Source organism: Oryx dammah, unplaced genomic scaffold (assembly GCF_014754425.2).
Source record: "Oryx dammah isolate SB20612 unplaced genomic scaffold, SCBI_Odam_1.1 HiC_scaffold_26, whole genome shotgun sequence".
Lineage (NCBI taxonomy): Eukaryota > Metazoa > Chordata > Mammalia > Artiodactyla > Bovidae > Oryx > Oryx dammah.
Genome location: NW_024070210.1, coordinates 42,979,041 through 42,991,548, shown reverse-complemented (window position 1 = coordinate 42,991,548; position 12,508 = coordinate 42,979,041). Strand labels below are relative to the sequence as shown.

The 12,508-nt window shown below is 35.4% G+C and overlaps 1 protein-coding gene across 1 annotated transcript in view; it reads left to right on the top strand.

The window, feature by feature from the left end:
* The window catches only part of TRPM7 (transient receptor potential cation channel subfamily M member 7), a 109,326-nt gene that overhangs the window by 47,626 nt on the left and 49,192 nt on the right, over positions 1-12,508 (top strand). The window contains exons 12-17 of the mRNA XM_040226500.1: positions 1,439-1,573; positions 3,942-3,995; positions 8,457-8,597; positions 8,896-9,030; positions 9,607-9,887; positions 12,232-12,460. Coding sequence (XP_040082434.1) covers positions 1,439-1,573; positions 3,942-3,995; positions 8,457-8,597; positions 8,896-9,030; positions 9,607-9,887; positions 12,232-12,460 — 975 coding nt within the window. The remainder of the gene's footprint in view (positions 1-1,438; positions 1,574-3,941; positions 3,996-8,456; positions 8,598-8,895; positions 9,031-9,606; positions 9,888-12,231; positions 12,461-12,508) is intronic.

Sequence of the window (12,508 nt, the reverse complement as noted above, 5' to 3'; positions counted from 1 at the left end):
AATTAATATTTAGTCTTTATACTTAAAAAAGATTTTGGAGACCATACCCTTTGTGAAATAATAGAAATCAATGATAGATTGAATGAAGTAGTACTAGAAGCTGCTGTACAGAGGTTATATAGTTGTAAACTTTTCTTAAAATTTATTCTTAATTGGAGGATAATTGCTTTACAACATTGTTGATTTCTGTTCTACAGTAGTGTGAATCAGCTACAAATATACATATACTCCCTCCCTCTAGAGCCTCCCTCCAACCTTCTCCCTCAGTAAATTGCTGAAGATAGAATTGGAATAAGATTAAAAAACAACAGGTGAAAAAAGCTAATGATTTGGTATTGATTTTCATCACAGAGTTTCTTTTATTATATGATAACCAAAGTATTTTAAAATATACAAAAGCAATAGGATATTATCAAGATATTAATATAACAATAGTATTAAATATACTAATACTGTTTTTAATGGATTTTAGTGAAATTTCTCTATTTGTGTCTCCATTAATTTTAGGGTATTTGATTTAGAGTCTGTTGAAGTCTCTAAAAGAGTCTGTAAACAATTACAAGTGTTGAAAAGTTGTTAGTCACTCAGACGTATCTGATTGTTTGCAACCCCATGGACCTTAGCCCACCAGTCTCCTCTGTCCATGGAATTCTCCAGGCAAGAATACTGGAGTGGGTAGCCATTCTCGTCTCCAGACTCAGGGATCAAACATGGATCTCCTCGTTGCAGGCAGATTCTTTACCATCTGAGCCATCAGGGGAGTGCCATGAACACTGATACACTTGTTGTATTAAACTACAGTGCTGCATGTTGTGCTGCTGTTAGAGATGGGGTTTTTCTCTAATGGTGAATGGTTTCTCAAAATTCTAAAGAAAACTGAATATAATCTTGTCTGACTTATTCAGTGGTTGTATTTTTAGAAAGTCTGTGACAATACTTTGTCTTTATATGTAAAGCAAAATTGTTGGATTTTTCATTTGTTAGAGTCTAAGAGGATAATAAAAAGTTGTGTGAGATATAAGTGAGATTATACGGCATACTGCATGATTTCTGGTGTCTTTTGACCCTGTCCTCTAAATGTAGTTATGGCCCCTAATTATTAAAATGATTCCTCTAAAAACACCTTTCCTGAACACTAAAAATCATTGCTCTAAGCTGTTTTCCCCCAAATTTATTTGATGATGGATTCTTTCTTATACCTCCACCCCCTTGTAACCCTTGATCTTCTGCAGAATGTTTTTTTGGGAATACTACTATAGATAGGTCTGTTTATCTATTTCCTATATAGTTAAGTCCTAGCCTTCTAGATTTTGCATCTTTTTAATTTTGTTTTAAATCTGTTCAGGAATAAATATGTGTAAATCCTAAGGACGTGCATTTAGAACTGTTTGTATAATCAGAATGTGTGAAACATTTATTAATTTTGATGCTGTTTTAGGTTGGATCCTTGGAACAAGCTATGCTTGATGCTCTTGTAATGGATAGAGTTGCATTTGTAAAACTTCTTATTGAAAATGGAGTAAGCATGCATAAATTCCTTACCATTCCTAGACTGGAAGAACTTTACAACACTGTAAGTTTATGTTAAATTTCTTTGTGGACTAAGTTTTATCGTCTTTGAAAAGTGTCATTTTACTTGAATATATTCACTCCTATTGATAAAACCTTTAATATTTTGCTAGATTACATGAAAAAATTATACCCAGTCTTTGTATAGATTGTTTATGACAGTCTGAGACCCTTTCCCTGTTTCTGGAGACCTCCTCTGTTACCATAGCTACATAGGAAAGAGATGCAGTGTTAACAACCCTTTCTTTCACCTCATCCCCCTTTTAAAACTTATAAGATCAGCTTTCTAATCATAGAGCCATTGTATTTCTTCTGTTTCTTGGTGGTCATTTGTTAACCAAATTTGTTTTCCTTTGACTAATGGAGAAATTACACATTGCTTTTTTCATGTCTCCTTTTTGTTGTTTCTATTTATGATTTTGACCTTGTGATATCTACTGTTAGCTTACATACCGTTTTTCATTTTTTCCTTTTAAAGAGCTCCTGAAAACTAATTATTCCCTTTACAAAGCTTTTCTCATTATGTTTCAAATTTAATGTCACTAACATTCAGAGGTAAATAACTACTACTCTTAAAATTTTTCGTTACCAATAGTACTTGAGGAGTACTATGACCAAATCCTAGCTGTCTAACTTTGACTTCTCGGCTAAGCTGTTTCCCTTTATTCATCAGTTTGTACCTCTTTATCTCTACCTTTGCATTCTTAATGTCTTTGTACTATTCAATCATTTCTAGCCTTTACTACTTCAGTAATCTAATCTCTTTGTCTATCTTCAAATCTTTAACCCAAATATTCTTATAGTCACATATTTTATCATAGCTTTCCCAGTTAAAAATTTTTTGATGGCTCCTTGATATGTATAGAATAGTACTCAGCCCTTTAGACTAATTTTCAAAGCTCTCCGGCTTTTGAAATTTTGCCTCAGCTATTTCGGTCACTCAGCCTTTCAATTCCTACCTCCCATCTTCCTATAGAGTGGCTGTTTCAGCTACATCATCTATCTACTATTTTTTAGAAAGTGTTTGCTATTTACACAGTGCTGGTCTGCATTTTTCTTCCAAACTACTTACCCAGTTGCTGGATTTTATTCTTTGTTTAAACTTATTTCAAATGCCAAGGCATTGGTACAGTAAACCCCAATTAATGGTTTGTTAAGTACAATTTTATCTTCTACTGTGGACCTTAAATTTCCTTTGAGTAGGGATTATATCCTTTTTCCCCCCATTTTTTTCCTTTAATAGTGTCTAACACAGTCAAATTGAACTTTGTTGGCATTCTACTGTCTCTAGAGAACAGATGTAATATTAAATGGATTATTCATTGTGCTGAAGTAAGGTTTATTCCTGAAATGTAAAGCAAGTATAAAACAGTAAAAATACAAATTGATCCAATTAGCAAGGCAAGTAATGTTTTAATAATATAACTCAAAATTATTAAGATAATAGTTACCTTTCCACATCAATTATTGATAAAATTATTTAAAGTTTCAGGGATTATATATACCATGATAAAGCAGTGGTTCTCAAACTTTTTGGTATCAGGGTCCTATTATATAAAAATGGAAAAGTAGTTTGAATTGATTACTAACAACCTCATAAAAAATTAACTATAACACAGAAAATTTTCATTTGAAAAATTTGGTAGGAGAAACTTTTCATTTGATATTTCTTTTAAACACCAGATTTAAAATATTGACAGTAAGTCTCTTGATTTATGCTGCATGGAATTAATTGCAGTAAATTTTATATAGATGAGGGCACTTCAGAAAAGTTTAGAAGAATATATTTTTGGCTCTTTCATCTCAGTCTTGATGAGAGAGATAATAGTGGGTATTTTTTCAAAATATAGGATACCCTCAAAATAAGATTATGTAAAAATGAAACTTGTTTAGTCTGCTGTAATATTTCATTTAATAGAATTAAGATAATAGGGAAAAGACAGCATATATAAATGTTAAAGGTTTCTTACCCAAAATATTTAATATATTGCTGAAACTTGATGATTAATAACAGAAACAGAGATGGACATTTTAACAAGAGGAAAGAGAATGTGTGCTTCTACTATCAGTGAAATATAAATTAAATTTAACATATAATTTTGAAGCTTGCAGTGTTTGCATGACTGTTAGAAAACAAAAGCTTTTGTGTTTTTGCATAAATAAATGTAAGAACATAAGAAATTATATATCCTGTTTAAGGTAAATGACAGTGTGAAATGGGTATATCTTTTTCTTTGTTCCATTTTATGAACAGAATTTCTATAACTCAGAAACAGTGTAATTTGTGTAACAACAAAAGTCCTATAAGTAACAAGAAAAAACTTATTTTAGAAGAAAAATAATAGTTTGCTTTGATTTTTTTCTCTTTAAAGAAACAAGGCCCAACTAATCCAATGCTATTTCATCTTGTTCGAGATGTCAAGCAGGTAAGAGATTATTTTTGTTTCCGAAAAGTGTTGTTTTAAAATCATTTATACTTAATTTGTTTCTAAAAACATTTCTGTACATCTCAAAATCAGCAATAAGATCACTTTTTTTAAGATCAAAATAAAATGAGATAAATTTGTGATAATACAGGTGTAGAGAACATACTATATTAGAAATCAAGAAAAATAAAGTTTATGAAATTAAGACCTGAGCCTCTGGTCATCCAGGATAGAGTATGATGAACTTCATGAGGCTCATTTGTCCATAAAAGATGATCATTGATAGGATGTATCTTCTTTCTCTGTGTTCAGAAGAAATTTGTTCCCTGGACATTTAAAGGGTTGAATAAAGACATTGAGAGAAACACTGGTGATCTTCAATGGCAGATTTGCCAATAAAAAGGCTGAAAGTGCTATCTTTCTCCCTATGTCCTTCATCCTCCGTCCCCTCACTCCACCCCACCCCTGCCTATTGCCGCCAGCTCTCCTCTTTCTCCCTCTCCCCCATTTATATTCAGTATTGGTAGTAATTGCATATGTAACGCTGTCATATGATCTAAAGCCATTCTGTGGTGACTAAATTTGATACACTGATATTTCTCTTTTCTTCTACTGGATTCTCTGTGAGTTAATAGTTTTAAACATTTATTTTTAAAATTTATAACAATGTAAACTATTGATGTCCAATGGTTTTATTTTATTGATGAAAAAGTACTTGTATTTAGTTAATTGAATTATTTTTAAAGCTTCTGCATGAAAATGCTTACTTTCCAAAATTCTTTACTTGCTAATAAGTGTGAGTGTGCCATTAAACGGTTGAAAACTGTTTAGAAGTGTCATTTTCTGTGTTGTATAACATATCTAATGGAACTGACATTTCATAGAAAGAACTTTTAACTTCACTTAAAATGTTTTACTTTAATTCATTTTTCCCCACATACTTATCTTTATAGTTTTATTGAAATGTGTTTCACATACCATAAAATTCATCCACTTAAAGTGTATAGTTCAGTGACGTTTCTGTCTTCAGGGTAGTGTCACCTTTACCACAGTTTTAGAGTATTTGCAGTAGTCCCCTAAAGTAACTTCATATCTATTAGCAGTCTCTCCTCATTCCTGTTCTTCTTTACTCCTTACTCCTACTTGACTTCACCCTCAGTTCAGTTCAGTTCAGTTGCTCAGTCGTGTCCGACTCTTTGCGACCCCATGAATTGCAGCACGCCAGGCCTCCCTGTCTATCACCAACTCCCGGAGTTTACCCAGACTCATGTCCATCGAGTCAGTGATGCCATCCAGCCATCTCATCCTCTGTCATCCCCTTCTCCTCCTGCCCCCAATCCCTCCCAGCATCAGAGTCTTTCAGGTGGCCAAAGTACTGGAGTTTCAGCTTTAGCATCAGTCCTTCCAAAGAGCACCTAGGACTGATCTCCTTCAGAATGGACTGGTTGGATCTCGTTGCAGTCCAAGGGACTCTCAAGAGTCTTCTCCAACACCACAGTTCAAAAGCATCAGTTCTTCAGCGCTCAGCTTTCTTCACAGTCCAACTCTCACATCCATACATGACCACTGGAAAAACCATAGCCTTGACTAGTTGGACCTTTGTTGGCAAAGTAATGTCTCTGCTTTTGAATATGCTATCTAGGTTGGTCATAACTTTTCTTCCAAGGAGTAAGCGTCTTTTAATTTCATGGCTGCAGTCACCATCTGCAGTGATTTTGGAGCCCCCCAAAATAAAGTCTGACACTGTTTTCTCATCTGTTTCCCAGGAAGCGATGGGACCAGATGCCATGATCTTCGTTTTCTGAATGTTGAGCTTTGAGCCAACTTTTTCACTCTCCTCTTTCACTTTCATCAAGAGGCTTTTTAGTTCCTCTTCACTTTCTGCCATAAGGGTTAATCTCCTTGTCCTCTCTATGGATTTTCCTGTTCTGGACATTTTACAGTAATTTTGTTTGTTTAAGTCATTAAAGCTTCTTTTTTATTCTCCCCAGAAAGCCTGAGTAATGGGGAGACTTTCAATCCAAGAATTTCTTAAACACATTTGCATTGTGATTTATTTACTTAGGTGGTTTAGCAGAGCTATAGTTAATTCTGGAAATCTCACATATGAGATTTGTTGTGTTAACTACTTTCACATTGATGACTAGTAATTAGCCCAATTTTTGTACTTCCATAAGTGAAAAATCCTAAAGTACAAGCAGTAACTTGAGTATATTCTGATTCAAAAAAAGTTTTATAAGAGCTGTTTGTATAGTTTGAAAATTTGATTATCTTTTTTTTAGGTAATTCACATTATTTTCCTTAATTAATTTACTGAAAATATTTATTTGTTTGGCTCTGTTGGGTCTTAGTTGAACCATGTGCCATCTTCTTTGCACTGTGAGGGATATTTCATTGTGGCAAGTAGACTCTAATTGTGGCATGCGGACTTAGTTGCTCTGTGGCGTGAAGGATCTTAATACCCTGATGAGGGACTGAACTGCATCCCCTGCATTGCAAGGCAGATTCTTAACCCTGGACTACCAGGGAAATTCCTGTTTTTCTTTATTTAAATATTTCCTGTTCAAGTGAATTCACAACATAAGGGTATTTGTCAGATTTTAAAAAAACAAACTGAAGTATCTATCATACATGTCATCTTCAGTCATAAAACATATTTTGAGATTGCTTAAGATAAAATAAAAATAAAAATCTTGTATTTAAGGTGAAAATATGTTTTTATTACTTTTAAAATCGGTGACCTAAAGAACATAGACATCTACTTAGAAACTTCACAGGTGTAGCTAAAATATAAAAAGTATAAGCATTTTAAAAAGTACTAAGTTAATAAAATTACAATTAGGGGAATGAAAGAATGTTGACTATAGTAGGGAAGAATTGGTTAATATATAAATTAACTGATGATTAAACCCTTCTAAGATTATTTAATGAAATTCACCAATAGTGCTTTCTGAAACAGTCTTTCCAAACTCAAAAATGGCTTATGTTCCAATTTGTTAATTGATGCCCTAAAAAGATGTCTTAGCTGTGAACATTGTTGTAAGTGGTAGTTGAATTTTAGTCAAGGCTATACAAATTCGTGTAATCTATAATATAGCCAATATAATTTTGGTTTAAAAATAGTAAGAAGTATTCATGGTCCCAACTGAAAACATTTATAGCATTATTTTTGCAGGAGAATACAACTTATGTGCCATGGTGAGATGGAATACTTGGCACTTAGAGCTTTCTTTGCCTCTGTGTGAAGTATTAGTAGAGTGGAGAGATCAAATTATCTTCCTACTGTAAATCATACTCTTGTCCTGAGCCACACTGTTGGGACCTCAAACTTCAGAATCCTTTTTCTTACAAAAGGAAACAGAAGCAAGTCACTCTTTTCTGTAAAGGTTCAGTTCAGTTGCTCAGTCGTGTCCGACTCTTTGCGACCCCATGAATCGCAGCACGCCAGGCCTCCCTGTCCATCACCAACTCCCGGAGTTCACTCGGACTCATGTCCATCGAGTCCGTGATGCCATCCAGCCATCTCATCCTCTGTCGTCCCCTTCCCCTCCTGCCCCCAATCCCTCCCAGCATCAAAGCTTTTCCAGTGAGTCAACTCTTCTCATGAGGTGGCCAAAGTATTGGAGTTTCAGCTTTAGCATCATTCCTTCCAAAGAAATCCCAGGATTGATCTCCTTCAGGATGGACTGGTTGGATCTCGTCGCAGTCCAAGGGACTCTCAAGAGTCTTCTCCAACACCACAGTTCAAAACCATCAATTCTTTGGCGCTCAGCCTTCTTCACAGTCCAACTCTCACATCCATACATGACTACTGGAAAAACCATAGCCTTGACTAGACGGACCTTAGTCGGCAAAGTAATGTCTCTACTTTTGAATATGCTGTCTAGGTTGGTCATAACTTTTCTTCCAAGGAATAAGCGTCTTTTAATTTCATGGCTGCAGTCACCATCTGCAGTGATTTTGGAGCCCCCAAAAATAAAGTCTGACACTGTTTCCACTGTTTCCCCATCTATTTCCCGTGAAGTGATGGGACCAGATGCCATGATCTTCGTTTTCTGAATGTTGAGCTTTAAGCCAACTTTTTCACTCTCCTCTTTCACTTTCATCAAGAGGCTTTTTAGTTCCTGTTCACTTTCTGCCATCAGGGTGGTGTCATCTGCATATCTGAGGTTATTGATATTTCTCCCGGCAATCTTGATTCCACCTTGTGTTTCTTCCAGTCCAGCGTTTCTCATGATGTACTCTGCATATAAGTTAAATAAGCAGGATGACGATATACAGCCTTGACGTACTCCTTTTCCTATTCGGAACCAGTCTGTAAAGGTAGCTGCTGGCAACTCCAGCTTTCTGTAGCAAGTAAATATTTGTTATTTTGGAGAGTAATAGACACATTGCTAGGCATGGCTTGGAAACAATGAGAAATACAATTTTGCCTTTTTAAAATTAATGTTTTGTTTCCAGGGGAATCTTCCTCCGGGATATAAGATCTCTCTAATTGATATAGGACTTGTTATTGAATATCTTATGGGAGGGACCTATAGATGCACCTACACTCGGAAACGTTTTCGATTAATATATAACAGTCTTGGTGGAAATAATCGGGTATGTATTATTTGGGGGAAGTGATATACATGTGCTTTAAAATGAGCTTATAAAAACTAACTCATTAGAATGGTAAAAGTATTGACAGAATTGTCTTAAAAACAAGATTTTCAACTAAGAGTACTTAGAAATATTTTGTAATTGAAATCCTAAAGAAATCATGTTGGGTTTTGTGGGGTTTTTTTGGTGTGTGTATACACACATTTATATATACATATATATGTAAAAATAGATTTTTAATTTTCATAGCATAACAGCGTATTTAAATCTGTAAAAACTAATAAACTTTTGCTTTCAGAGGTCTGGCCGAAATACCTCCAGCAGCACTCCTCAGTTGCGAAAGAGTCAGGAATCTTTTGGCAATAGAGCAGATAAAAAGGAAAAAACGAGGCATAATCATTTCATTAAAACAGCACAGCCCTACCGACCAAAGGTATTTTTGTTTAAATATTACCTGTTCTGGCTTTTGGATTTTATTCTTTTTAAGTTACTTGGTATTATGAAATAAAAAAGTTACTTGTTTTAGTAAGAATTATCTTTTGTTTTTAGGTATAGTATTATATCCTCAATTTTTCATTTTCCTATATACCAAAAAATAATATGAGATAATACTTCTATTAAGTTTTTATATTTACCTATGATAATCAAAAGTTTTAGATATTTTGGTCCGTGCTTAACTGCCTTCTTTTATTCCATATTTACTTGATTAACGGCATGCAAGACAAAGGTGGTACCAAACTTTTCTTTCATTAGAACTGTGTTTTATCAGATGTTAGTGGAAATATTGAGGCCCTTTCTCTCATCTTGGAAAACTTTTACAAAGACATTTTTGGGGAATAACATTTCTATAAAATGAATTTGAATTGTAATAAAAATCAAATATATAAAATTTATTTTCATTTGTACATTTATATGAAAAATCAAATAAACGTCATTTTATTAAAATTTTCACATGAGTGTCATATGGCCTTATTTTCATGAGTCTTGTAATATTTATTTCCTCCTGAAGATTGATACAGCTGTGGAAGAAGGAAAGAAGAAAAGAACCAAAGATGAAATTGTAGATATTGATGATCCAGAAACCAAGCGCTTTCCTTATCCACTTAATGAACTATTAATTTGGGCTTGCCTCATGAAGAGGCAGGTTATGGCCCGTTTTTTATGGCAGCATGGTGAAGAATCAATGGCTAAAGCATTAGTTGCCTGTAAGATCTATCGTTCAATGGCATATGAAGCAAAGCAGAGTGACCTTGTAGATGATACTTCAGAGGAATTGAAACAATATTCCAAGTAAGTTTTATCATTTGAAACATTTTAAAAATATAGATGGGGTTTAAGTGGAGATTATAGTGCCATGCACTAATTGGGTATGTGTATATATAATTTTGTTGGTAAAATTAGGAGAAATCCACTTTCTAAATATTTAAGTCTATTTTATAAAAATTCAGAGACCTAGGCATGTAAAAAAGAGGTTATTATATCATTTATAATTCAAGAGTTAAATATTTCAGCAAGAAAGAAATGCCAGATGTCAGTTTACTAATTAGTTGCACATGTGGTGTTGGAGAAGACTCTTGAGAGTCCCTTGGACTGCAAGGAGATCCAACCAGTCCATTCTGAAGGAGATCAACCCTGGGATTTCTTTGGAAGGAATGATGCTGAAGCTGAAACTCCAGTATTTTGGCCACCTCATGAGAAGAGTTGACTCATTGGAAAAGACTCTGATGCTGGGAGGGATTGGGGGCAGGAGGAGAATGGGACGACCGAGGATGAGATGGCTGGATGGCATCACGGACTCGATGGACATGAGTCTGAGTGAACTCCGGGAGTTGGTGATGGACAGGGAGGCCTGGCGTGCTGCGATTCATGGGGTCGCAAAGAGTCAGACACGACTGAGCGACTGAACTGAACTGAACTGAACTGAATAGCAATTAAATTAGGTAAATTTCCATTTGAAGTGGTAGAGTAAGGAAGGAAGGTAAGTTTAAGCTGTTTTCTAAGGAAATTAGTTCAACTGGAAAGGCATTTCATATGGTGGAGCTACATGTGTAGAAGACTGAAACAATTCCCAGAAGTTTTACAGTTTACTTAGGGGAGTAATGGAATATTAAGCTAGAACAGTAGTTTGTATTGATAGAGAGCTTTATAATAGAGAATAGGACCTCCCTCCCTGCAAATGGACTCCCTTTGGAAGAGAATAGGAGTTATGAAAACAGCTAAAACAGATCCTATGATCAACTCACCAGGGATTGAAGATTAGGATATTTTTCATACTAGGTTGGTTAGTCCATCAGTTCAGTTCAGTTGAGTCGCTCAGTTGTGTCCAACTCTGCGACCCATGAATCGCAGCACGCCAGGCCTCCCTGTCCATCACCAACTCCCGGAGTTCACTTGGACTCATGTCCATCGAGTCCGTGATGCCATCCAGCCATCTCATTCTCTGTCGTCCGCTTTTCCTCCTGCTCCCAATCCCTCCCAGCATCAGAGTCTTTTCCAATGAGTTAACTCTTCTCATGAGGTGGCCAGAGTATTGGAGTTTCAGCTTTAGCATCATTCCTTCCAAAGAACAACCAGGGCTGATCTCCCTTAGAATGGACTGGTTGGATCTCCTTGCAATCCAAGGGACTCTTAAGAGTCTTCTCCAACACCACAGTTCAAAAGCATCAATTCTTCAGCGCTCAGCTTTCTTCACAGTCCAACTCTCACATCCATACATGACCACTGAAAAAACCATAGCCTTGACTAGACGGACCTTAGTAGGCAAAGTAATATCTCTGCTTTTGGATATGCTGTCTAGGTTGGTCATAACTTTTCTTCCAAGGAATAAGCGTCTTTTAATTTCATGGCTGCAGTCACCATCTGCAGTGATTTTGGAGCCCAAAAAAATGAAGTCTGACACTGTTTCCACTGTTTTCCCATCTATTTCCCGTGAAGTGATGGGACCAGATGCCATGATCTTCGTTTTCTGAATGTTGAGCTTTAAGCCAACTTTTTCACTCTCCTCTTTCATCAAGAGGCTTTTTAGTTCCTCTTCACTTTCTGCCATAAGTGTGGTGTCATCTGCATATCTGAGGTTATTGATATTTCTCCCGGCAATCTTGATTCCAGCTTGTGCTTCTTCCAGCCCAGCGTTTCTCATGATGTACTCTGCATATAAGTTAAATAAGCAGGGTGACAATATACAGCGTTGACGTACTTCTTTTCCTGTTTGAAACCAGTCTGTTGTTCCATGTCCAGTTCTAACTGATGCTTCCTGACCTGCATACATCTTTTTCTCTATTGAGTACCAACCTTTTCTACTATTTGAAATATTATATAGAGACTTTTTGAATAGAGCGTCTGAACATTGTCAGTTTTAGTTTCCTATGAGTCTGTAGGTTTATTTTTATGACCAGGGGAATGTGCTCTGGAGTCACATTTTCAGTCTTGTTCCTGATGTGACATATTTTAATACTTTGCAATTTCCATAGAGTAGTGGATATCTCAAAACATAGGGCTATTCTTATGCCTCACAATTCCCCAAGTGTGTCTGAAAATGTTAAAAATTGGAACATGTTATGAATGACCCTGAAGATAATGGTTTAAAACTGCAATTTGGTAATTTGAATATATTTTGCCTTTTATCTTTTGATAGTGATTTTGGTCAACTGGCAGTTGAATTACTGGAACAATCCTTCAGACAAGATGAAACCATGGCTATGAAATTGCTCACTTATGAACTGAAAAATTGGAGTAATTCTACCTGTCTTAAGTTAGCAGTTTCTTCAAGACTTAGACCTTTTGTAGCTCACACGTGTACGCAGATGTTGTTATCTGATATGTGGATGGGAAGGCTGAATATGAGGAAAAATTCCTGGTACAAGGTATACTTTGGAAATAATTTAATATTAAGTATGTGATTAGATAAAAAG